This window comes from Pangasianodon hypophthalmus, chromosome 20, assembly GCF_027358585.1.
Source record: "Pangasianodon hypophthalmus isolate fPanHyp1 chromosome 20, fPanHyp1.pri, whole genome shotgun sequence".
NCBI classification, from domain to species: Eukaryota; Metazoa; Chordata; class Actinopteri; order Siluriformes; family Pangasiidae; genus Pangasianodon; species Pangasianodon hypophthalmus.
This window is the reverse complement of record NC_069729.1, coordinates 9,482,339-9,509,831: the sequence shown is the minus strand read 5'-3', so window position 1 is coordinate 9,509,831 and position 27,493 is coordinate 9,482,339. Positions and strand designations below refer to the sequence as shown.

The 27,493-nt window shown below is 37.9% G+C and overlaps 1 protein-coding gene across 1 annotated transcript; it reads right to left on the bottom strand.

Moving 5' to 3' along the window:
- Positions 1 to 9,540: 9,540 nt before the first annotated feature.
- Positions 9,541 to 14,645, bottom strand: lmod1b (leiomodin 1b (smooth muscle)). Its single transcript, XM_026935607.3, has 3 exons — positions 14,180 to 14,645; positions 10,867 to 12,648; positions 9,541 to 10,634 (listed from the first exon to the last, which is right to left on the bottom strand). The coding sequence occupies exons 1-3, from the start codon at positions 14,444 to 14,446 to the stop codon at positions 10,608 to 10,610; spliced, it is 2,076 nt and encodes a 691-aa protein (XP_026791408.1). The 5' UTR covers positions 14,447 to 14,645; the 3' UTR covers positions 9,541 to 10,607.
- Between the last annotated feature and the right edge of the window lie 12,848 nt (positions 14,646 to 27,493).

Genomic DNA, 27,493 nt, shown 5'->3' with positions numbered 1-27,493 from the left:
CATGCATCTCCTGGGATGAACAGCAGTTTGGTTTTGCTGGAATTACATTTCAGTGGAGGCATTCATCCATGTCGGATTTGGGGGTTATTGAAACCTCACATAGTCAATGGTGTAGTACTGTGGTTATTGTGCCAAAGTCTGATAGATCCCTTCAGATATGCATAGACTTCCATAAAGGTAATGCCCAGTCAACGTTTGATGAATATCCTATGCCACAAATTGATGCATTGGTGGAAAAGTTACGAAAAGCCCATTTGCCTGTGTAATGAGCCAGTTTTTTAATCAGTAAACCCTGTTTTCTCAAAGACTATCTTGAGGCAAGTAGATGTTTCTGCAGTGGGGTTAGGCACTGTATTAGCCCAGGAAATAGAGACTGAGGAGAGGCCAGTGTTGTATCTGAGTATGAAATTGCTACCCAGGGAAACATGCTACTCTACAGTACAAAAAGAAGCTCTAGCCATTATGTGGGCCTGGAAGAGAATACCTGTTGGAGACAGATCATCTTGCTCTAATGTAATATCACAGGTAAATTCCTATCCAGATTGTCTTGCTCTAACATGGATACAGATAATAAAACATCACAATAGTAGAATTACAAGGTAGTATTTAGCCCTACAACCTTTTGCTTTTAAAATGCGACACAAGCCACATACTTGTAATGTCATAGCTAACTATCTATCCAGATGTTAGGCGAGAAGGGCAGTAATGTGAGAAGGGGGGTAATGTGACAGACTGAGTCTGGCACCACAGTTAATACTAGAGTTGCCACCTTCAGTGAGGAAAAATAAGGGACACCCACCTCCTCACTAGAATTTTTTATGCCTCCTAGGTGGTGGAAGCATTATGTTTTGGGGTCTGTGCGTCCATCCAAGATTCTTATTTGCACAATACCTCAAGAATGAGTGGTTTAATGTTTGTAGGATTTATATGGAATTATCATTGTATCCAGAATATGAAATGATTAGATTTTGGAATTGATTCAAACAAGGTCAAATGTCTTAAATTGTTTTTCCTCCTTAAATAGCTTCCCCTGTTGGAAATATATTTTAAGGGTATTTCAGGCAAACAAATTAGTATTAAGAAGCAATTGACTTGGTGGTGGAGGCATCCTTGTAATCACCGTTGGTGTTGAGTTCTACCTATGACTGTATAAGGACAACATGGTGCTGTTCACTCCCAATATGCATTTTTGAAGTCTTTTTTTTTTTATCAAAATGGGAGATGCCATCATGCAAAAATTGGAGTCAGAATTAGCTGCCATTTGCTAGCTGACATCATCCATCATTTTAATCACTCAAAATTTTCACTCAGCACAATCTATTTTTGAGGAAAACATCATTGTTTTCAATGATTTTCATATATCTCTAACACCTGCAGTAAGTTACACATCTCAATGAAAAAATGCTCTTTTATGCTTGGCTTGTTCTGTCAGTGCAGTTTGTTTAAAATGGAGTGACTGACTAACCTTCCGAAGGTATTTTAAGTGTTAGTTAAGGTCATACAGTCAATACTAAATTATCATTAAATTGAGCTAGTGTTACTGCCTTGGTTTATGCCATCTCTTGGATCACTCATGTTGGTTTGATAGTTATAATATCAGTACAATAAGATGTCTTAGATATACCAGAAAAAACTGAAAGAACTACCTGTTGAGAGTCTGTTATAACAGATTACAGCAACAAAGTATTCATGAGACTCGGCATCCATGTACAAAACCACCATTCACCTCATTGACCACACCCTTTATTTATCATCAAATATCTTCTATATTATACATTTATCATAGAGAAAAATATTGGGGGAGATATCAAGGTCAACTGAACTTGTAAAAATGACAGAGCATGAGTAGAAGACAATTGGACGCATCACTACACCATTTTGCAGACACCAGTGAGAATGGTTATGGGACTTTATATGTGCTTACCCATGTGTGCTTTGCAAACATCTCATTCCAGATTTAGTCCCCCCTTTGCTGTTATAATAACGTCCACTCTTCTGGCAAGGTTTTCCTCTAGATTTTGGAATGTGGCTGAGGGGATGTGCCCATTCAGCCACAAGAGCGTTAATGAGGTCAGGCACTGATGTCGGGCGAGGAGGCCTAGGGCACAGTCAGTGTTCCAGTTAATCCCAAAGGTGTTCAGTGGGGTTGGGGTCAAGGCTCTGTGCAGGCCACTTGTGTTCTTCCACACCAACCTTGTCAAACCATGTCTTCATGGACCTCTGTTGGTGCACAGGGGCATTGTCATGCTGGAATATGCTTGGGCTAGGCCCCTTAGTTGCAGTGAAGAGAAATCCTATAAATTTGTGTGCTTCCAACTTTGTGGCAACAGTTTGGGGAAGGCCCACATATGGGTGTGATGGTCAAGTGTTTGGGTGACCCCAACAACCTGGAAGTACTGACCCTGAATCATCTATTGCTCATGAAGACTCTAAGCCATTTTTGCCACCCGGCATTTTTATGAATATCTCTATACACGGAGCCACTGGAGACAAATTCAGTATATGGAAAACTTGTTGTAGCGAAGGTGGACACTAGAATACTTACCTCTTATGCAGGAGCATTAGCTTGAGAAAAACTCATCAAGATGCTTAAAGTTTATAGAAAGATTTATGGCTCTAGTTTACTTTAAGTTTGGTAATTGATGTACTCTGTCTGTCTAGACAGTTAGGGGCCGGATGTGTAAGAGCCATAATCATTAGATGACTTGAATGAATGGGCAAGATTCAGTTGGATTTAGTTAATGTGATTTTGTATAATTGTTTTGTGTTGTACATACAGTTATTTCACTGTTGTAGCCACCCTACACTGTGATGTGTTTGGTATAGTCCAATTCATTACTGACATCATTGTAGGAAGAGGCAGTGCAAGAGAAATGAGTGGGGAAAAAAGACTTTCAGCCTCACATATGGGTGGGCATATTAAAAGTAATTTTCTAATTGACCTGCATATGTGTAGCTATAATACTAAAACAAATCATGGCATTTCTTTAGTGCAAGATCACTATCTTAATATTGAAATTGCCTTTCGTGACAAATAGCTTAAGCTTGTAGTGATACACCAATTAATGTGATAAGCTGTTTGAATACTAATCATTGTTATTGCTCACCTCATGTGCTTCATTTGCCCCTAATTAAGCAGCTTCTGGTCATCATCGCCCTCTTGCGATAGTTCATGTGAGACCATGTGACCCTAGGCGAAAGTAGGAAGTACGGTCTTACGTTTGCCATAAAAGGAGCCAGTACAAGAGAAGCATTTTGTCTTTTATTTTTCCTTGCTTCCTTAAGTGATTGCTATGGATACAGGTTACCCCCCTTGCATGCTATCACACGTTTACATGCTTTTTTACTTTCGTATTGTTTGTGGTTACACAAACTAACGTCGCATATGTATAATACACGCTGGGTGTCCACATACACGCTATTTAGTGAAGGTAAGAACCCCCTTTGTCTGTGTAAATCTCAGTGGTGTTCCCGCCGAGCGTTACAAGCTTACTGGCTATCACTAGCTAGATAACCCAAGACTATATGTGGATGCAACAGCGCTTGCTGCTTATGAATGGGCTTCATTTCTATAGTGTTTTCTTATGGACAATCTTGAAAAAGATCCACTGACTTTTGGAACAAATTGCCAAAAAAAAATGTTCAGCTGTATAATGTAATAATGTCACTAATGCAGCCAGTTTTGACTTCACAATAGTTGTTACATGTTGGTGATTTTGACCTGCACTTGAAGCTACTTAAATGTTGTTCTTCTTTTGGGTGCTCCTGTTAAGGGCCACCAGAGCAGATCATTGCATCTGCATGTTTGATTGTGGCACAGGTTTTACACCAGATGCCCTTCCTCACACAGCCCTCCCATTTTATCCAGGCTTGGGACCAGCACTGAGAGTACCCTCCCCATAGCTAGGGTGGTTCCCTGCCTGGGAATCAAACCCAGGCTACAGCAGTGAAAGCACAGGATCCTTAGCTGCTAGACCACCAAGGACACCATCCTCTTGGTGAGCAAGCCATTCAGTGATCTCAGTGACAGGAGAGGCTAGGCTGCCATGATTTCTCTTGAATTTCTGAGATTTGAATTTCTCTATCTCTCTCTCTCACACACAATGTACTGACATTTCTTTGTATTTATGATTTAAGTGCATCTCTCTCACACACTCTCTCTTACACACACACACACACACACACACAAAATGCACCACATCGCACTAACCTCTGTGCAGCTCTTTGACCCTCCCTCTTTTTTTAGTAGTCAATTACCAGGTAAGAGTAGCTAAGCTATAAAACCAAAGGTCCCCTGAAAGACCCATCTACATATGGGCGTAGTTGGAAGTTATCCTCTGAATTTAATATGTTTATTTTATAAATATCAATTACACCTTTTCTGTTTCCTTACATGAACTAACTGCTTTCCGTTTTCTGTAGATGGGGACCAGATGTTCCTCTCCATTAATTGCTGCTGATGTTTCTCTATGTGGTCAACCAAACCACCCTTTCAGAAGATTTCAGATTAATTAGATGTCGCATTCTCCACAGCTCTACAGTTTCTCCAGTATAAGAAAAGAGTATCTGCTGGAGCTTTTGCCAGGGAGTGTGGAATTAAAGGCATCATAGTTGCAGTTGATGACTGTCACATGAAAATCAAGTCCAATCATCATAGGGTTGCTTCTACAAAGTAATGAATAAAGGGTCTGGATACTTTATCAAAATTAGAGATTTCAGTTTTTGATTTTTAATAAATTAACTTGTTTTTGCTTTGTCATTATGGATTATTGTGTGTAGATTAATGACAAAAAATTAAATTATTCCATTTAAAATGGAATCTATAATACAACAAATTGTGCAAAAAGTGAATGTTGACAACTGACCATCATACCTATGAGCTTGTTGGACATCCCATTCCAAAACCATGGAAAGTAATATGGAGTCACCCCCCTCCCCTCCCTTCCTGTGGCTATAACAGTCTCCACTCTTCTGGAAAGGCTTTCTTCACGGTTGTGGAGTGTGTCTGTGGGAATTTGTGTCCATTCAGTCAAAAGAGCATTTGTGAAGTCACACACTGATGTTGGACAAGAAGGCCTGGCTGAAAATTGATGTTCCAATTCATCCTAATGGTGTACAAGAGCTCTGAGGTCAGAGCTCTGTACAGGCCACTGGAGTTCTCTACACCAAACATGTCAAACCATGTCTTTAGGGGCACAGTCATGCTGGAAAAGGATAGGACAATCCCCAAACTGTTGCCACAAAGTGGGAGCAATTATATTTCTCTAAAATGTCTTTGTATGGTGTAGTATTAACATTATCCTTCACTGGAACTAAGGGGCATAGCCCAAACCCTGAAAAACAGCCCCAGACCATTATCCATTCTCCACCAAACTTTACTGTTGGCACTATGCATTCCAGTAGGTAGTGTTCTTCTGGCACCTGCCAAACCTAGATTCTTCCATTAGCCTGCCAGATAGTGAAGTGTGATTCAACACTCCAGAGAACATGTTTCCATGGCACCAGGGTCCAGTGGGGGGTACACTATGCGAGTTGATGCTTGGCAATGTCCAAATATTTATGGAGCTGTCTGTAGCTAGCTAACACATAAGCAACCTCTATTGCTTGCTGCTTAGCTAGCATACTGACTATAAAATGTGAACTGTATATACCCACCAAAAATTTAGTGGTAAAAACACTTTAAAGTGTAAATTTAAAAAAGTTATATTTTTAAAAGCATGCAGCCAAATTTGTTCTATGTTCCTCTTCTATTGACATAAAAGATTTAACTTCCATGGTAGAGAGTGCATGGCTGCGGTCTTATCTGAAGTGATCATGACTATGCTGTACTCACCCATCAAAGTGAGAACACTGAAGGTTCCCTCTGTTGAAATTTGGAACACACTTGAATGTCATTCTGTAAAGCTGAAAAGGTCTGTTTATTGTTGCACAATCACTGACATCTTTGTATCAACATTGTTTCATACTTTAGTTCAGCAGTAATTTAGTAATCCAGTAAAGACTTATGTAACCCGCCGCACCAAGTACTGCAGACACGATGGGTTCTGAATATGGACCAGTTTTTCAGAAGTTCAGGTTCGCCTACGGAGAATAAGGAGCTCAACAACAACAATGAATCACTCAGACACGGTAAGATATTCAACTCAGTGTTATTTGTCAAAAGCAAATGTTTGAGCAATTGAAACGCACCAAATCAGAGGAATGAGGAAAAAAAATAATAATAAATAAATAAATAAAATACAATGGGTAACTTTCTCAAACAAAGAAAAGGAAAAAAACTATTTCAGTGCAAGTTGTTTTGACAATAACTCTCTCTTTTTTTTTCTTTATAGATCTCAAGGACTTCAAATGAAAACTCAAAAAAAAAAAACTCAAATGGGAAAACAAATACACTTGACCAAATTAGAAGGAAAACACAATCAGGAAGAAACCCAGATAAACCTAAATAAATTCAATTATGAATTCAAAGAGTTCTAAGAATTCAATTTTCAAGAGTCTTGTAATTCAGTACTTGAGGTTCATTCACAACCTTGTGAATGTGGCTGAATTCAGTTAACGACAATGAAATTGTTCGTCACTCAGTCTCTCCTATTAGATCGTTCCTAAAGAGAACAGTGAAACACTCTGTGCTGCTAGTTCACTTTTCCTACCATCCAGTTCGGCAACAGCAATGTAAATGTCATTCAGTAGCACTTGTTGAGAACTCCGTGCGGCTCGCCAGTCCTCACTCCCTCCGCGAACACGGGGGTTTGGACGAAATCCGGGAATCCAGATACTCCATTCCGTGAAGCACCGATCTCCATACAGCGTCAACTTAGAGCTTGAAGCACACGCTTGACAGGGCCACGATGAAACTGAATCAGAAGTAGAAAAAGGGACAACAACAAAAAAAAAAAACCTGACCAAGACCACAGATGAACTTGACCGTTTTAATTCCTTGTAGCTCCAAAGAACTCAGTTTCCACTTGGTCTTTCACTCATAAGTCATGAAATTAATTTCCAATCGAAAATGTCTTTTGCTTCTGTGTGAAACACTTTTAATTATTGGATAACACGCCACATGTGTTAAACGAGGCGTCCTCTCGGCAATCGCGTGCTACCAAACCGATTTAAGTCTCTTTTTACATCAACTTTGCTTCTAGTCTCAATATAACATCTCTGGGCGAACATCACTAGGTTTTTAATCAAATATTTCTACCCGATTAATCAAATTCTTACATTTTAATCGGAAAGACCTGAAACGGCTCTGCTCACTTCTGTTCCGCCGAAGCAAGAGAGAGAGCACGCGCTAACCACGTGCGAATTCCAGAAAGGAAAAAAAATGTGCTATACAACACTCTCACTTGTGATTGGTCAATTCTTCAATATACAAAATGCTCTTACTGGCAGCTTCAGAACTCATGAAAATAACTACTCCCAGCTCAGTTGAGTGTTGGTAACCTGGGTTACACTTACATTTACATTTATGGCATTTGGCAGATGCCTTTATCCAGAGTGACTTACAGTAGTGCTTTGAAGTCTATCAAAAATACATTGTGATACTGGCTCACTAGGTCTCAAACTAGGAATACCATCAGTCCAAAACTCTGTTGGGGAGGTTTTTTTTTTCTTTGTTTTTGTTTTTTGTTTAAGTGCTAACTTAGTAGTGTAAGTGCTAAGTACTTTATGAAGAGGTAAGTCTTTAGACGGCGTTTGAAGACTGCCAGTGACTCAGCTGTTCGGACATCTAGAGGAAGTTCATTCCACCACCTTGGTGCCAGAACAGAGAAAAGTCTTGATGCATGCCTTCCTTATACCCTGAGAGATGGTGGGACCAGTTGAGCAGTGCTAGAGGATCGGAGGGAGCGTGGTGCTGCCTGAGGTGAGATAAGTGGGTGCTGGTCCGTCTTTGGCTTTGTAGGCGAGCATCGGTGTTTTAAATCTGACACGGGCAGCTACAGGAAGCCAGTGGAGGGAGCGCAGCAATGGGGTGGTGTGGGAAAATTTAGGAAGGTTGAAAAACAATCGTGCAGCTGCATTCTGGATCAGTTGCAGAGGACGAAGGCCGCTCAGAGGCAGACCTGCCAGGAGTGAGTTGCAGTAGTCCAGTCTTGAAATGACAAAGGAACGGCACAAGCACCTGTGTGGCCTGTGTGGAAAGAAATGGACGAATTCTTCGGATGTTGTAAAGGAGAAATCGACATGAGCGTGTCAGATTAGCAATGTGAGAGGAGAAGGACAGTTGATTGTTGACTTTGAGCTGTTAGGCCACTGTTGGGACAAATTATTTATTAATTATCTTTTTATGACCATTTTTGACAAAAACAAAGGAATATCATACTTCAAGATGCAAAAGTTAAGTCAACATTTTGTTAGGCAATAGTAATGAAAATGTTCACAGAGTGGTGCAGTAAACATTCACAAATGCCCTTTGCATTTGCATTCATAGTATTTTAACAAAGACATGAACTTTAATCTCTCTCTCTCTCTCTCTCTCTCTCTCTGTGGACAATCAGACACTGTTGGCTGTGTTCCCCTTATTAGAAAGGAGAAAGGAATGAGATTGCTCCTGAGCCTTTGAGAATGACCAAATATAGGCATTTCATGGGTGCAGAGGGTGAGTCAGAGACAACTGAATATAAACTGCCCTGCTGCTTTTCAACTCCAATTCCAGATTTCAAGAAGGGATTCACTGCTGGATAAATGGCTTTAAAACAAGACATACCTTTGACACCACCTCTACTATTGGTGAGGGGGATCTGATATCACAGCTGTATGTAAATGTTCTGTCTTAAACAGAAGGGACATTTAATTTCACCTGTAACATTTAGTTATCTAAGATTTAGTGAGAAAACTTTTTGCCCATATTTGCAGGTTTAAATTATTGCTATATACCAAAATAAGGAAAGTATTTAAATAGTTTTCCAAAGTTTCAACACAATCACTAGAGCAGTGTATTTCTTTTGGCCAGAGAAGAATAAAAGTAAGGCAAAGCAGCATTAGTATTGAAGAGTCATTTGTATTAAGATGCTTATTTGTTTTGAAATACTTCAAAAAAAAAAAAAAAAATCAGAGAATGCAGATGTGCTTATCTAACATCCAATAGCATGTTCAGTGTGACACCATCTTTGTTTAGTTTCAGCTGTGCCTCGTCATTTCATTGTCACAATAGCATTTATGGTACCGCCAGAGTGAATGACAGCACCTTCGTGCTCATTCGCTTGTGTTTGTGATGTGTAATTTGTGACTTGTTGTTAACTTCTTGGTGTATGACCCTAAGCTTTCTACTGTGTATTATCATTTTTGGTAAATATCCTTGTGTATTGTCCAAGTCACCAGGTGAAGGGCTTGGCTGCCATTTTTGCTGGGTGTGGGTGTTTGTGTTTTTTGCTAGGAAGGAAGGGAAGCATTTGTCATTTGTTTATTTTCTTTATTTGTGTCGGTAAGACAGATTTTCTTCCTTTAGTCATTCTGGATGTTTGTTATTTTGGCCTTGGCTGATGCAAATGCATTTTACCATGACTGTGTATATATTTTTGAAAATATATCTCCAAATCTGTGAAAGTTTTTGCCAGTGTGTTCTTTATTCATCCACATTTTTCCATCACACTTTTCTGTTATTGTTTCAACCGTAAACTGGGACATAACATAAGTAAAAAAATTTTATGGCCATTTTAACCAAACAAGTTTTTGTCTACTAGACAACAACATCACAATTATGCTGTGTGTCAATAAAAGAAGATTTTAAACAATGCATTCCGTAAAAGAGACATTGATGTGCCAACATTTACTATAAAATAAAAAGAACATTTTCACCTGCCCAGCTGATATCATAAGCGTGAGAGAAGTGGCACTCAAACATGTGGCAGTGCACAATACTAATTTTGGAGAGGATCAGCACCTGAATGAAATTCAATGTAGAATAAGATAATTTATCAGTAAATGGAATACTTATGTCATAAGTAATATTTGTAGTTACATAAAATCATATACTTCTTTTTATGAAATAAAAAATATCCTGAGAAATGTATTTCTTAAACATTAATTGAGCATAAGCAGTATTATACAATATTATATTGATGTGTAATAATGAACACTGTGCAATACAGTAAAGCTTGAAAACTATTTTGAAAAAAATATTTTGGACAAAATCATTTAACATTCCATATTGTCTAAATGTAAGCTACAACTAAGCAAAAAATATTTGGTTATGAGGGTTTTCATTATCTTGTAATTTCTAATAATTTAGAAGCCGACTGACTGATTTTAATTTCATTATAATCAGTTTTCCTGCCTGCAGAATTTTCCATATACATATACACATATATCCTTTATCACAAACATTCATCAATTTACCATATGAAATACTTATTTTAGTGCAAATATCAATACAGGCTGGAAATCTTAACCTCATTAACCACCACGTCTGTACCAGGCTTCCATTCCTTTCCATACTTCATGATAGAATCCTGGGCTGAAGCTGTATTCTACAGAATTATACCATATTCATCCTTGCCTGTCTTATAGGCCACAGTAGACTCCATGTAGAAGATGCCAAGGCCTGATCTTCACAAGGTGAGTTGTCTGCCACCTGTTCTTCATTTTGTGTTTAACTTTTCCCTGTCTGATTATTGCAGTAGTTTTGGTAATGCAACCTATGTGAAAAGGAAAAAAAAAGATGTTCAGTTAAGGTGCTTTATGGATTCCATGTATAAAATGCTGCTGTCCTACAAAGCGATTGATGAATGAATGTATTACCAATATTTTTTAATTAAGTATCTTTCAAGCAAAAATATTTTAACACATATTTATTCACATGCTGACATTGTTTTTTTTCTAACTCCATCAGTTTAAAATGGTTTAAAATGATGAGAAACTATTTCTTGCCTTTTTTAACTGTTTAATATTGGCACCCCTTATAGATGCTAGAAGTTGATCCCTTGAATTTAGACCTCCACCTCGACCTCCAGTCCTGTCCTCAAGCTTTCTCTGTGACATAGGGGTCAGAGAGTTCTTCAGAAATTCGCCATCTAGAATTGGAGGTGGTGGCGGTGGTATTCCCACAGGTGGTGGAGGTGGAGGACCACCAGGTCCTTTAAAGGCCTTTGGAGTCAACTTAGGGGATGGTACAGGAGATGGAGTTGGAGATGGCTTTGGTGAGTTTCTTGGAGAACCTTTGTTGAAGCCAGGTTGTGGGACCTTCAGTGAGTCTTTCTTGTCTCCATTTCCCTGGGCTGTGGCCTGTTTCTGCTCCTGCAACCTCTTCTGCCTCTGCCGATCCATGTTACGACTGAGGATGTTGGTCATGGTCATGCGTGGACCAGCCAACTCAAAGTGGTAGCCCAGTTTGAGTAGAGTTGTATTTTCCTTCAAAATCTTTGTCATCTCCATTTCTGTCTTGCCTCCACAGATATGTCGCTGATTATGGAAGCGAAGCTCAGTTAGGGAGGTGTTGTACTGGAGGGCTTTGACCAGTGCCATGATGCCCTTGCTGGTGAGAAGATTAGAATCCATGTTGATGCTAGTGATGATTTTGTTGCTGCATAACATGCTTGCAATAGCATAGGCCACATGGTCATCTGCGCGGCAGTTAGCAAGGGCAAATGTCTTGACATGTGTGTTGTTATTTAGTGCTTCAGCAAACTGAATGAGGGTTTTGACATTGATAACTTCTGAATTGTTGACATTGACCTCGGTCATCCTGGGGTCATTGCTGTGTAGTCTCTCTAGATCTTCGGCATACATGCTAGCAGACTCTTCTTCCTGTTCTTCTTTAGTCATGGTTTTTGAGTTATTTTCTGCCACACAATTTCCAACCTTTTGTTCTATATTGGATTCAGGTGTTTCATTTTGGATCTCATTTTGCACTTTTGGTTTCTTTTTTCCAATATCAACAGAACTCATTTTTAATTCTTCTTTTACTTGATTAATATCCTTATCCCTCTTCTCATTCTCACTGTCTTTATCTATACTATCAATATTTTTCCTTACATCCTTCAGAATAATTTCTTTTTCCTTGCCATTGCTAACTAGCTTAACTAACTCTACTTGTTCTTCTATCTTCTCTTTGTCATCTGCCCTGCTGCTTTCCTCTTTTTTGTTTCCTACAACCAAATTTTGGTTTTCCTCTGACTTGAAAACAAGGCCTCTTGTCTTAATGTCCTGTCTTTTCCTGATTTCAGCTCTCATTTCCCGTTCCTTTTTTTCTTCCTTCTCCTGTTTCCCCTGCAACCTAGAAATCATCTCCCTTGTCTTGCTGTCTCCTGATTCTCTCTTCCAGTTTTCATCTCTTTTCTCCTTCTCTTTACAATCCTCTTTTTTTTCTTGAAGCTTGGATATCAACTCCTTTGTCTTGCTGCTGCCTTCTTTTGTGTCCCGTTTATCTTTGAGTTTGTAATCATCAATCTGTTCTTTCTCCTTGACCTCACATTTCTTTTCACTTTCCTCATTCCTCTTGAATCGCCTTGCCCTAGCATCTTTAGCATCTTTAGCATCGTCTGTGGCTCGTGCATTCCTGTCCTCCATATTTTTCTCTTGTTTAACAGGAGCACTGCAGATGGAAGTCTGGCATCCTCCTTCCCTGCTGTCATTACTGGAATTATTTGTCTCCTGACTCAGGCCCATTTTTCTGAGATATTCCTGTTTCCGACTTTCCTTTCTGGGCTCACCCTAGCAAGAAAAAATAGCCAGGCAATCTTATGGATTCATGCATAACCAGTTAGTGAATATTCATGGGAAAATGTATTAGGCCCAGAGTAAATAACAGTAGGGCAGAGCTGGCACAATAACATTTTATTTAACATTTAAATTACAGACCTCATACTTCCTATATAAGATCATACTCTTGTTTACTTCTTTTATCACATGGCAGTTTTTCTATACCACCAGCGATATAGGTGTACATTTTCACTGAACCCAAAAGGAGTCCCGTGTTACAACTGTACCCACAAAGCGGCATAATTATAACATCGCAGGGTCAATTGTAATGCATGCATTCATGCATTGATGGTGCAGAACTCATAAAGACGTTATCCTTTTTATTTTTGTTATTCTTTGTTTCTCAATTTTTTTTGTTATAGTAACCATTATTACTATGCATCGACTGCAATTCATTCTTAAGCGGGCAAAAATTAGCATGTGCATCTATGTGCATCAGTGCTGCTATCTGTCACTACTCTTAACAGTCTCAGACACTCTGAAGCAAGATGTTGTTAATATCTGTAGATGTTGTTGCAACAGTGTTAGAATTATATGGCATTCCGCATCCATGGTTTCTCACAAACATGCAAACAGAAGCACTATGCACAATTGGGATGAACATCGTTGTTGTTGTAGTTGTTGTTTACTTTTATATGACATTTACCACTATACCACTTTATTCTCTGCTGCTCTTTTGGCTGTGCATACTCAGTTATCCTCTGCTGCTGTTTTGACTGTACATACTTATTCTCTGCTGCTCTTTAAGTAAATATTGCACCCAGCCACATTCCAACATTGAATTCTATTTGTGCTATTTGTACTTTTGAAATATTGTCTAGTCCCTTCTCTTAAAGAAAGTTTGTATGTTCTTTTCTGTTGTATCTGTGCCTTAGCGAGTTTACACAGCCTCACCACAAGCATTTAAATGTACTCCGGCATACTGTGCATATGACAAATAAAATGACTGACTTTGACTTGTTCTTGGTTTATACAGTATGCTGTACACTGAGCATCAGATCCTTAAAATTTTATAGTGGAAACATAAATCTAGTAAGCAGACCATGGCTCGATTTGTAATCTACAGTCTGTTTGCTGTGCAAAGCCTGCAGCCATGTCAGATGTAACCTTAAAAGGCAGTGTGTTAAGTAGCAATGAAACAAAGTATCCCATCAAGCCTAGCTTCAGAACCACCACAGATCAGAGTTTTGCAGCACACCATGCAATTAGTGCTGCTTATTCTTTCCCCCACATAATTTATTCTCCTCCCATTGCAGATAAAAAAATAAATGTAGGCTATCAGAAGGGAACAAAAATAATCATAATGCACAAATGATCAAGTTAACTATTATTGCAATTAAAACACTATTCATCATTAGTGTAGATAGATAGATGTACTCTATCTATCTATCTATCTATCTATCTATCTTTTAATAGCTAAAAGTACGTGAGGACTAGATGATAAAAGAGCCGGTTGAAGACTAAAACTGAAGCGTTTTCATACCTCGGTGGAGAGGTTCCTTTGCAAACCCGCCTTTAACTCGCCGTGATTAGTCAAGCTGGAATCTCTTTTATTAGGAATGGTTTGTTTTAAATCGGTTTGGTCTACTATGATAATCTCACTCGGGTCTGGGTCGGGCACTGTCGACACCTCCTTCTGTAGCTCTTCCATCTCTTCAGGCGACAGGTTTGACAGCAAGTTGTCGAGATCCGGATCCTCGCTTACCTGGCGCCCGGTTCGAGTGAGTCCCCTCACTTTTCTCCTAGACATGATCACGAAGTTTGAAAGACGCAGAATAGATACAGTAAGGTTATTTGGCACGTCCCCGTATAGCTGTAGCTGTTTGTCGCTCCTTGTATATTTCCATAAATCAGACCAAACGTTTAAGAAAAAGCTGCTGAGTGAAGTGGACTCTGTTTCGGCACTGTGATGCGCTATCACCACTGCTGTGTGCTGCTTGGAAATTCCACGAAATCCATTCCGAAACCATGCCCATATTTAGTCGCCAGTACACACTCCTTTAAAGGCAACGGGGAGTTTTGTGGTTTACTAAAACTCCAAGGCATCCTAGATACAAACATTCTCCTTCCTATTTGTGATGAAGTGCGACAGCATTTCTTATGCTATGATGAAGTAAGCGAACTATTAAAAACCACAAGAATTATTGTCACATATAAGCAATCAGTGATATTTTGAGCTTAAACCTATGGGGACGCTGTAGCCTAGAAATTTATTGTAACACAATTTTAAACATAAAAGTGTTTCTTAATTAGTATAACAAACGATTTTCGGCACTCACACTATTAATAGGCCTGCTACCCTGCAGAAAATAACAGGACTAAGTCTCTTCACGTTTAGAAGGTCTTGTATACACTCCTCCATGCAGAGGACATTGAGTTCCTCTTATTTCTTCTGCATGTGGAGTGCCCTCTTCAAGACTTCAGACTACAAGCTTCTAGAGACAGTGATTTGCAAAAACATTTTTGTGTTCCTGCAGCCATTTCTGTGCTGTATGTATGTCTTGGATCATTATCTTGTTGAAAGATCCATCTAGTCTTAACTTACTGGCAGGGGAAACCAGGGTCTCATTTATCAAAGCGTCTGTAAGACCGCACAAGAAAATTGCTATTTATCACTCGTGTGAAAGAAGTTAAGATGTATCATTATTCGACTGTAGTTGGTTGGGAAATGTCAGACCTGTTTCCACTTTCTAATTGAAACATGCCCATGGCTAAAACCTCTAGAATATACAGGGTGTCCCAAAAGACTCCATACCCAGGGGAAATTAATACTTTTTAGCAAATGTAACTTTATTTACAAAACATCCTCTACATGATTGCAATTTCTTTCTAAACACACACAGAGTTGTCTCTCTCGACTTTGGCTCCCAGTTTGGCAACAGTGTCATTAGAATGATTTCCAATACAATCTTCTTTTGTCAAAGGCATTCTTAAAGGCTATCTGAAAAAAATATAATATAAACTAAGTATGAGACATTTTGGAAGACATTTTGCTAAAAGTGTTAATTTCCCCTATGTGTGGAGATTTCTGGGACACCCTGTAGATCAAATAATCGCACTGGGCAAATGAAATCGATTGATGATCCACTCCCAGCCTAGCATATTGAGTGGTGCCTAAAACATGTTTCTCCCTCCACAAAGCTGCATAAGCTTAATTTTCAAACAAAGTATCAACCCAATCTGTGTGTAGATTTCGGGACAAGTATAGGTACATTTTCCTAACAGTCTTAAGGGAATACTAAATTGTCGCTATAATTGTCTATAATTTCATAATGTACAAACTGCCAGTTTAATCAGCATCAAAAAGGGTTGCAACAATCTTACACATTACTCAGGCTCCCCTCCACTTATTTTGCAGGGGTAGAGAATAAGCCGTCAAATCAGCCATCATGGAAAATTTCGTGCATAATGCCAAGCTGTGCATTTGTCATTGTTTCAAGTGTGAAATGGTCATGACATCACACTACAAAAATTTTGTCTGTTAGAACTGTTCGTTTGTAGTGTACAAGTGTAGTATAGCTAGTGCACTGCAAAAACTCAGAAATTGAGAAAACTTTAAAAAAATTACTGCAACCAGCTTCAGGGCTTTTTTGATTTTCCTCAACTTTTAGGGCAATTAGTTGTACAAACCTAACAATTAAAGTTGAAGTGTATGTACATTGAACATTGTGTTAAGTTAAAAAAAAAAAGAAAAAGACTCATAAAAAATAATTCTTTCTACATGTCTACCCATGTACAAGGTTTCATTTTTAAGTTTATCTGACTAGAAATGTAATGTTTTCCTGGTGCAGAAATGAAAATGTCCAGAACATGATATTCTTTGTTAGGCAGACCTTTTCCATTTAAGAATGTGCATCAAACTAACTTGAGTTTATGCTATTATTTATTGAATACACTCAATAAAATCAACACATTGAACCTCAATAAATCTTCAATAAGCAGAACCAAATAGTCACAACCATTAATGATGAAAGGCAAACCCACACATTTGCCGTGGCATGGATTATACATTTTACAAACAAATTCACTCTCTTCAATCTTAAATCAATTATAATAAAACAAGATTGGATAAAACCATGGGAAATAATTTGTCAGACTTTGTGCATGGCAAAATAGGTGTAGTTTGAGTTCAAACAAATCTATAGATCCAGTTCTAAAATAATAAAAAATGAACTTTGAACAGTTTGAGTCTAAAGTATACCACACAATACAAAGCAATCACAATTGGATTAATCAGTGGGATAGCAGCAACAATTACTCTGTTGGACTCTGAAATTCAATTCAATTCAATTCAATTTTATTTGTATAGCGCTTTTAACAATGGACATTGTCACAAAGCAGCTTTACAGAAATAAATGGATTCACAAAAATATATTGTAAATATTTGAATTTGTCACTGTGAATTTATCCCTAATGAGCAAGCCAGTGGCGACGATGGCAAGGAAAAACTCCCCGAGATGATATGAAGAAGGAAAAATGAGAGGAACCAAAGAACATCCTCATCTGGGTGCAAGGGATAGTGCGATTATAAATAAATCCCTTCTATTATTGTGTACTATATGGACAAATAGTGCAATTGTGCAACCAATAAATTCATCACAGTTTTTGCTAGAAGTCCGGCTGGTTAAAATCTATCCACTGTCCACTGATGGAGTCCTGAGTACGAAGTGCATAAATAATTTCTGGATCTCCTCAGAGGTGTACTTTAGCTCTTTGGGGTACTCAATATTAAGTGCATATATGATACCAAAGTGTAAAGCAAATGCATTTGGCAGGTCAATAACGTTATCAAACACAATTTTCTCTTCCACCACCACCACTATGCCTCTTGTGTCTGCTTTGGAGTTTCTTGATACCACATCTTCTTCAACAATAATGAGAATACTCAGCAGGTTTCCTCCTGGACTGTGTCCTACAGAGACAAAAACCTGGGGTCAAAAGCAATAAAGCAATAAATAAAAAATATGATTTTTTGTCAATCGTGGTCATGGTGTACCCCAACAATGCACACTGTCACCCTTAATTAGCACATCTGATTAAAACTCTATATAATTAGTAAAGACTCTGTAAAACCATTTTGTTACACCAGGCAAGAGAAAAATCCAAAACGTACAGTTTTGGGGGACTCCAGGACCAGCATAGGGAAATATTGTCCTAAATAAAACATTAAACTTTTACAGACTCCATAATGAAGTCTGTGAAACTGGGAACTGGTAATAAATACTTCAACTGTGACAATACTTGACAATTCTTTAACTGCATTATGTATTCTTTCAGATTAGATACCAAGGTTGGTGGTAATACCTCTAGTGCCTTTTTTTAATCTTTCCATTCCTACCTGTCATACTGTATACCTGTACCAACATACTGTTATTGGTTGCATATGTTCACTCATTATTCAAATCTTTAATATATGTAAACTTTTGTTTTAAGGTGACCCCTTTTGTTTGTAGGCTATGCACTCTCAATAGCACATTCTGAATGCCCTTCAAATGCCATTTGTCTGCCTTTTCTCTCAGGAAAAAGGGAAGTGCTGAAGATTTCCGGTGTGTCAGGATATCAGTGGTCTAAAACAAAAAAAATGAAGCAGGAAAAACCATGGATAAAGTAAATGGCTATTACTACTACTAACATTTATAATATGCAGTTATGTTTGTTAAAACCTCAAAATTTGTGATCATGAAGAAAACTAATGTCATTACCCATTCAGCAAGTCTGTCTACAATTATTTGAATATCTTCTCCAAAGGCTCCACTTCTTTCTCTATAGAGCTTGATCAATCGTGGCACAAGGGAGTCCAAGGAACCAAGAATGGTCTGCCTGAGATCAACTCGCATAACTTTATAGAATTCTGTATATATCTGCAAAAATATAAATAATAATTTTAAAAATAAGTTAAAAAACCAATACCCTTAATTTAACTTTTTCTTGAAAACAATCTATTCATTTGCCTGTTCTGGCATGAAGAGTTCGGCCATCTATCCATGACCTCAGCAACAAGCAGTTCTTGCTCCACTATCTCTTTCCTCCAGAGTGAAAATGTGACTTCCATCTTTGAGCTGATAAATGCCATATTATGATTCCGCCTCTTTATTTGTTCTTACAAAGCTTTCTGCTCTGTTTCAATAGTCTCATTGGTCTGACCAGCTGAATTATCCTGGTAGAAAATTCACCTCTGATCTTCGGGCTCTCTTGATAGGGCAATTGCTTGTCTCTCCTTCTCTCTTTTGATTGCTCCCCACTTATGTGCAGCCTGCTGATCTTAACTTTGATCAATAATTAACCTGTATTTTATACTAATAGTCCATCCATCATACCCCGTTCCTGAGCCTGGGTCTTTAAGGAATGGGTATTTTTGTATAAGAACCGCTGCCACAGACTCTATTTCCCTGCTGTTTGGATATGCCTTAAAAAAAGATGTCCATTCTCATCTCTCTGGGGACAGTGAGAAGTGTCTTGCTCTTATCATAAACATCATTCCCTTTGGCAAGTCTTAACGCTACATCATAAGAAAATTTTGGAATAGGGAATGGGGAAGGTCATTGTTCTGTGTTCTCTTGTTGCTTCAGCACAATTGAGGAGGAACTGGGGGATTATGCAGGTGAAACATCAGCCATGTCCAGGGAGGATATGGAGGATAACTCTTCTTCAAGGCTGATCCAAAGAATTTTTTACACAGCCTTTTTAGGGGAAAGTTCTGTGATGTCACTTAAATTGCAGAGTTCATTCTAGCATTATGGGTCCTCAAATTGACACTGAAATTCATCTTGAAGCTTAAGGTTTTCTTTGAGAATATGTTTTAGCTGGTCCAGGGATTCAAGATTTTTGGAAATCTGCACCCTTCTAATATTAACAGGGGCCAGTATAAATCACAGCAACATTTTCTAAGAATTTAGAGAAAGAAAAAAGAAAGAGGTTGAGGACAACACAATTCTCAATTCACAATTTTCACAACTGACTATGTCATGAAAATATTGAAATTGTGTATATGTGTATTGAAAATATTGAAATTGTGAATATGTGTAACTGCTGATTATATTACATTTTGAAGAGTGTTCAAGTGATCTGACTCAAGCATGTAATAGAATGCAAATGTACAGTAAGTAATACCAGGCATGTAGAATTGTTCAGTGAAGCAGAAACCTCTCCAAAGCAACCAGCATTTTTCATCCAACATTGTATGGAGTCAAAGGGTAGTAATCATTCAGTTCACGAGGCTCAAGCACTGTAAAAGCTGTTGTTTCAACAACCCTATAACACCTGGTGTTCAGTATACCAAGAGGACAGCTTCTGGCATAAGAAACACACTTTGCCGCATAATTATGTGGAACATCTGACAAACCACTGTACTCCCCAGATAATAAAACCATGCCCTCCTTGTAGTGCGTCCATTGACATTGTACACTTGAAGCTAGAGATACAGTCTCTCTATGTGGATATGTTGTAATTCATTTTTAACTGCTGCAACCAAAGTACTGGTTTTCACAACTCTGAGTTTCTGAATCTGTGAAGGTGGTGAAAAAAGCCTTAGCCCATCTAAATAGTAGGCCATTGTGAGCTGGTGTTTTGTGGCCAAGGTAAGAAGAATGCTCTTGAAATTATGTACATTGTGCACAACATTTTTAAAAAAGCTGTGCTTGGCCTCAGATCACATGGTCCAAAGGTCTATCAACAGTCCAACGCAACAGATTAAATGGGAATAGTGCTCAATGTCTGGGTTTAAGTGTAAAGTCAGGAAGCAACAACTCCTGGTGATCCATTACTTTTATGTCTAAAAAACCTAGAGATGCTTCAGACAACTTTGGTAATACAACCAACTCAACAATAGTCACGTTTACATGGACACTTTTTGTTTCAATCGGAATGAAATCAATCAGATTGATTAATCCGATCGCAGTGTTTACAAGAACGCTGAATAAAGTAAACAGGTTGATATGTGCGTTTACATGACAGAATCGGATTTGATCTTCTGACATGCGCACAGTACACGAATACACGTTTCCCGCCATTCCAACACGCAGATACTTGCAGCCACTCTCTTGCCATTGCTTATTTTTTCGTTTTAAAAAGCGGACTTAATATTTGCCTATTTCAGCTGCTAATTAGAAGATGACGAGCGCGTGATGTTTTGTGCGGTACTGCATGTATTTATCAAGCAATTAAAATGCCCCTTCCCGAGCCCAGAGCAAGGCGTCTGTGGATGAGGGTCCGAAGCAAGGACCGGTGGGTCTTGCACCACTTCACAGATGAGGAGGGGAAGGAGAATTTTAGGATGACACGACAGTCATTTATGACACTATGCTCAATGGTGGAGGGGTACATGGCACCTGGTGAGGCTACGGTCAGAGCCCCAATACCGCTGACAGCCATGCATCATACGTCATTAGGTGATTTGTATGTCATTGCACATGCGCAGAACTATCTGGTTTCATTTTCAACCCGATGAAGTGTTTATATGTCCTCTCCATCGGATTAGAAAAGGTTTAAACCACCCCTTACGATCCGAATGAAATTTTAATCGGTTTTGGCCAATTCATTCCGATTGACGTGTTTACATGTGACTTTTTAGATCTGATTGTGCTTCTAGTCCAATTACGATCGGATTATTAGTGTCCATGTAAACGTAGCTAATGTCTCTTAAATCCATCAAAATCAGCCAAGGAGCCTTATATTCGGGCGCACAGTCTCCAATTATAAATGGCAACAGACATAGCAATGCCCAATTTTCCTGCCCATTGCCACCTATGCTTCCCTACCTAAAGCTGGCTTTGTCATTTCTCTTTGGCTTGTTCAATCTACCAAAGTCCTTATAAGGAAAAGCCTTGATTTGGCTGTTAAGGACATTAAGAGTGAAGTACCTTTTTGATATGAATTCCTTCAAACAGACAATTCAACTGGAACAATTCCCTCAAAGAAATCATGTAGGTTCATTTACAATGAAGCTCATTTACAATGTGATTGTGCTGTTCAATAGTTCTCAATTCAAAATGACTGCAATCTTTAGTTTGTATGTCCTGTTTGCTAGCAAAGCAAAACTGACAAAGGTTTTCTACACAAAAGCTTTCTTAAAAGCCAGCTAGTCAATGCACTGCAAGATTGTCAGCACATACACAAAACACTGTTCCTTTCAAATGGTCATCAATGGTCATTCTTTAATGTGTATACCATCCTGTTCAAGAGTCGAAAACAGCCAGCTGAATTGTGAAAATACTTAAGCGGAACTGGGCAGGCAAGTTAAGTATTACCCAATACACAGCAGTAATTTTGTGAATCTTCCTAGAAGTTCTCAACGGATTGCTAATTTCAAAGTCATCAACATTAACACCAAAGAAATGCTGTTTTGATTTGCTAAAAGTCTATTTATTTTAAAGTACTCTCCATCATGAAAAAGACCTGTATTGCCCAGCAGAAGTTTCCTCATCAAAGTTCCAATTGTTGGAACACATTTTAACTGTTCAACAAAACCTCAACACTTTGAGATACTGAGACATATATAAAGTGTACTTTTGTGCTATATCAACTGAATTAATGACAGTAAAATGGTCTTTAAAGTATGCATTTCTTCTCTAGTCAGTTGAAATACTGCCCCTCCCTGAGGTGCTTGTAAGCAGTGGATTTAAAGTGAAAACTGCATCTGATATCTCATTAGTAACTGAATCATCAGTTTGCATGCATACAAATGCAACAGTTTGCATGCATACAAACGAGGCCAGTTTACGTTCAAGTGTTTGATAATTGATTGATTCTAACCCAGAGTCTGTTGCTTCCTTATGACAAATTACAGAACTGCTTTTCCCTTCAACAGGGTATGTGTCTATTTCAAAGGAATGGCTGTCATCAAGTATTGACTGGACAGTGTCTTCTGGTTCTGTATTTTGATTAACAACTGTTGCTCTTAAGTCTTTAATAGAAAATCTGTGATGCTTTCGACTTCTGTGACAGATAAATGATGAAATCGGATTTGTTTTGAAATCACAGTCAGCAAAAGGGCATCTCACAGTTTCATGATTTCTTAAATGGCCCCAAATATGGTTACATAGATGTTTTACAAATGTCCTTGAAGTCACACAACAAAACATAAAGTGACTGTCATGTGAAAATGTACATTTGTATGATCTGGTAAGGTGAGATTTTAATGCACCAATGGTTTTGATGGAGCAAATCCAATCTGTGGAGAGGCAAGGTAATTGGCTGCTCCTCACTTGGTAGTGTTGCAGTCTATAATGCTTCAAAAAGACCTCTGGAATAGGATGTGAAAATTTGTAGAACTTGCACTGCATCACCTGCAGTAACAAAATTAAATATATACATACTTGTAAGACATGTGCAAGGCAACAGCAGATATATTGAAAGTATCTTTAACAATGTATAAAAAATGTGTAAGATTCCCAGTGGTATAAACCTCATGTGATTCTGTTGAACCTTTTTGAGGACTACCACCACAGGCTACAAAAATGCAAAATTAAAAGTTTAGAAAGCTAATAATAAATATTAATTTGTTGAATGGATTGCGAAAATCAATTATTAATCATTAAAGCTGTTAATATAGTTTTAAACAATATACTTTCTTTCTTGTAAGATTACTATTTTGCTGAACAGTTCCTACAGATGGAGGTAGCTTGACATTTAGCAAGCTGGATACAAATATTACTTAAGTGGATAATGGCCTTTGTATTACCAAGCTTGTAGTTCACAGATTCAATGTTGGACAAAACACAATTACAGCTCATCTCAGCATACTGTGAGCTCCACCTCATGATATTGTAAACTTGATATTGTAGGTTCTCTCTGCTTTAGATTTCAAGTTGATCATACTACATCGTCTAAAATTCAATTTATGGAGTAATCTCAACTTTTTCTACATTAGATAGTTAAGACAACTTTAAAAAATGGAAGTTGGAGTTGTTACAGTGTGATAGGTTAAATTACAGTCATGGGAAAAAGAAAGTACACCCTCCTTCAATTCTATCAATTCTATTTTATCAGGGCCTTGTTACACTGGAAAGGCTGTGATGGGTGCAAGTGCAGTGGAGACAGTTTAATGACAATCAGCAAAAGGTTCCAAAACATAAGGCAAATTCAAAGTCAAAGACAGGCAGAGGGTCAGGCAATCAGCAAACAGGATATTGTAGCAAAAACCAGAATACAAAAAACAGGAAACAAACAGAATCAAAAACCAGAATTGCAATGTACAAAAAAAAAAAGGCTTGGAAAAGTCAGAGTACGCACAGCTGATCGTTTACTTTGCAAAGTCAGTGTGAATGAATGTCTCTTTTTAAAGTGTCTGTGTGTGTGTGTGTGTGTGTGTGTGTGTGTGTGTATGTGTGTGATTTGAACGCCCGAGACTCTGAACGGGCCAGTGGTGTGTTGAGCTGGGGATTGTAGTCTGTGGCAGCCATGTTTGTAGGCCGCAGTGTGTTCTGGGAATTGGAGTTCAAGGATGGCATTGACCTTTGTGGTCCTCACCAACTTCTATAAACAAACCAAAACCTCTGATGAGACCAAGAAAAACACAATATATTTCAATATGTAGTAATTTTTTTCCAAAAAGCAAACAACATTCAGAAACCAGGTGGGAAAAAAGAACACCCTATAATTCGGGAAAAAAGAACACCCTATAATTCAGTACGATAAGATAAGATAAGATTTATTGATTCACTTATTCACTTATCACAGCAGCTCACAGAATTCACTTATCACAGCAGCTCACAGACAGTTAAAGTGCAGGAAGAAAGAAAAGGAAGGAAGAAAGAAAAGTTAAAACTATAACTATTTATACACCTTAGGAATAATAAAAGAAATAAAATTATATAAAATTTACAAAATATTGCACATTTGAACATCACAGTAATGTGGTGTTTTAAGAAATAAAATTATATAAAATTATAAAATATTGCACATCTGAACATCAAAAGTAACATGTAGAACCACCTTTAGCAACAATAACTTGAAGTAAACTTTTTATGTAGGAGTTTATCAGTTTTGGAGAAACTCTTCTTCACAACATTGCTTCAGCTCATTGATGTATGAGGGCATTAGTTTATGCATAGCTCTCTTAAGATCCAGCCACAGCATCTCAATGGGATTGAGGTCTGGAGTTTTACTTGGCCATTCCAACACCTTGTTTTTTTTATCTTCTTTAGCCATTCAGATGTCAATTTGCGAGTGTATTATTATTATTATTATTATTATTATTATTTGGCCCAGCTTAAACCGTTCACATTTGTCTCAAGAATGCTGGTATAAAGTGAAATGTGTGTGTGTATGTATATATATATATATATATATATATATATATATATATATATATATATACAGTATATATATATATATATATATATATATATATATATAGTTTGTGACCTAGCAAGCCAGTATCAGAATGTATTTTGATATACATATACAGGCAAAATTTTCCAACTCTTCCTTGCAAAAACATTCTAGATCCGTCAACATTCCAGATCTGGCTAGTTAAACCACTCCTTTGTTGATTTGAATGTATGCTTTGGGTCACTGTCATACTGAAAGATATCATCTTCAGCTTACTAGCAGACAACTGAATGTTTTGCACTAAAATCAGCTGTTATTTGTGGCTATTTATTATTCCCTACACCTTGATAAAATCTGCAGTACTGGCTGAAGAAAAGCAGCCCTTCCACCACCATCCTTCTCAAAAGGTATATATTTTGTTGGTGAGTGTGTTTCTTTTTTTTGCACCAAAATACCTTTTGAAATTGTGGAATTATTATACTTTTTGGAATTGGTCAGACCATAATACATTTTGCAACATGCTTTGGGGCGATTTAGTTGGGATTGGATGTTTTTTGTTCCATCTAGCCACCCTACCCCATAGCCCAGACACAGAATGAAGAATACTAGAGATTACTGTCACATGCAGTGAGTAGTGAGATAAACACATGCAGTAGATCAGTCAGATAAACTTGTCAGATATTCCTGCAGCTCCTTTAATGTTGCTGTTGGTCTCTTGGCAGCCTGCCAGGTAGGTTTTTTCTTTTGTCCTTTTGTAAATTCTGGAGGGACTTCATGTTCTTGGTTATGTCTCTGTGCTGCTCCATTTTCTCCACTTGTTGATGATGCCCTTCACGGTGTTCCATGGTACATCTAATGTTTTGGAAAATTTTTTGTACCCCTCTCCAGATCAATTCCTTTCGATAATGAGACCCTGTACAGGCTTTGTCAGCTCTTTGCAGACGATGGATTCAGCAGTCAGATGAAACCAAGAAGATGTCCTTGGTTTCCTACAGAAACAGCTGGTCTTTATTTAGGGTTAATCAGAATAATTTCATTGATGACAACTGTATGATAATTACCTTTGAACATGAGATTGAATGTGATTGCTGCATTCTAAACATAGTCACATCCCCAATTATAAAAAGGGGATTTTTTTATTTTTATTTTTCTTATTTTTCCCTAAAATGTTTCTGATTGTTTTTCACTCAATTTTTATAAGTTGTAATTACACAGTGAGGGTGGGAAAAGTTCTGACATGTTTTATCTTGGTTTAATTTTTTTCATCACAAAAAATTGCCATTTTAACAGGAGTGTGTAGACTTTTTATAGCCACTGTATAATATGTGTATATACGATATACATATAGACACACATACACTCACTTTAATAGGAACACCTGCTCTTTTATGCAGTTATCCAATCAGCCAATCATATAGCGGCAGCGTAATGCATAAAATCATGCAGATACAGGTCATGTGCTTCAGTTAATTTTCACATCAAACATCAGAATAGGGGAAAATTGTGATCTCAGTGACTTTAACCAAGGCATGGTTGTTGGTGCCAGATGTTTTTTTTTTGTTTGTTTGTTTTTTTGAGTATTTCAGATCCTGCTGATCTCCTTGGATTTTTCACACACAACAGTCTCTAGAGTTTACACAGAATTGTGCAAAAAACAAAAAAATTGAGTGAGTGACAGTTCTGTGAGTGGAAACATATTATTGTTGATAACAGAGGTCAGAGGAAAATGGCCAGATTGGTTTGAGCTGCCAGGAAGGATACAGTAACTCACATAATCAATGTTTACAACCATGGTGAGCAGAAAAGTATCTCAGCATGCACAAAACACTGATCTTGGATGAAGGATTTATAACTTTAAACTATTCTGCAGAGCTAGATTTTGCTTTAAATTAAGACTTTTATTAGTTGAATATACAGCAAATGAACAAAGAAAATAAATGATGTAGTATTTTAGAGTAGCAGGATATTTTGTTAATCCTGCCATGTCACAATTATTCAACACCTATATAATATTGCTGATTTTAAAACCTACTGCTAGTCTGTAAAGTTGGGTTACAATATTATTAACCCATTGAGAACTCAATAATGATGCTAAATTTGCTTCAGCTGTGATGTGTTTATATAAACACTACCCAGTGATGGGTTCAAGGTGTGTTGCAACCATAGTGAAGACTAAGGAGCTATCACAAAAGCTCTGAGAGGAGATAATTTAATTGCACCAAAAGGGCAATGAGTATAATAAGATTTCCAAGACCTTGAACATTCCTAGAGACACCATTGGGAGCATGGTAGAGAGGTTTTTGGCAAAGCAGCAAACCTGCCTGGCTGTGGGAGACTGCCCAAAATTTCATCAAGAGAATGCATCAATTGCAACCATAGGAAGATCACTTAACAAGCTCTACCTCCTGCTGCAGCCTTCACTATTCAAAGTACCAACAAATAGCCTGCACCTTTTGACCTTGTGGAACACCAAACTTTTCCTTAGTATGCATAGAGAAATCACCATTTATGCCAGTTTGATAATAAT

Excerpts from the sequence above, each read along its gene's own strand:
- lmod1b (XM_026935607.3), bottom strand. The coding sequence starts at position 14,446 with ATGTCTAGGAGAAAAGTGAGGGGACTCACTCGAACCGGGCGCCAGGTA. Across the intron at positions 12,649-14,179 it reads AAAGGAACCTCTCCACCGAG|GGTGAGCCCAGAAAGGAAAG; the intron begins GTATGAAAACGC and ends TTTTCTTGCTAG. Across the intron at positions 10,635-10,866 it reads ATATTAAACAGTTAAAAAAG|GTTGCATTACCAAAACTACT; the intron begins GCAAGAAATAGT and ends CTTTTCACATAG.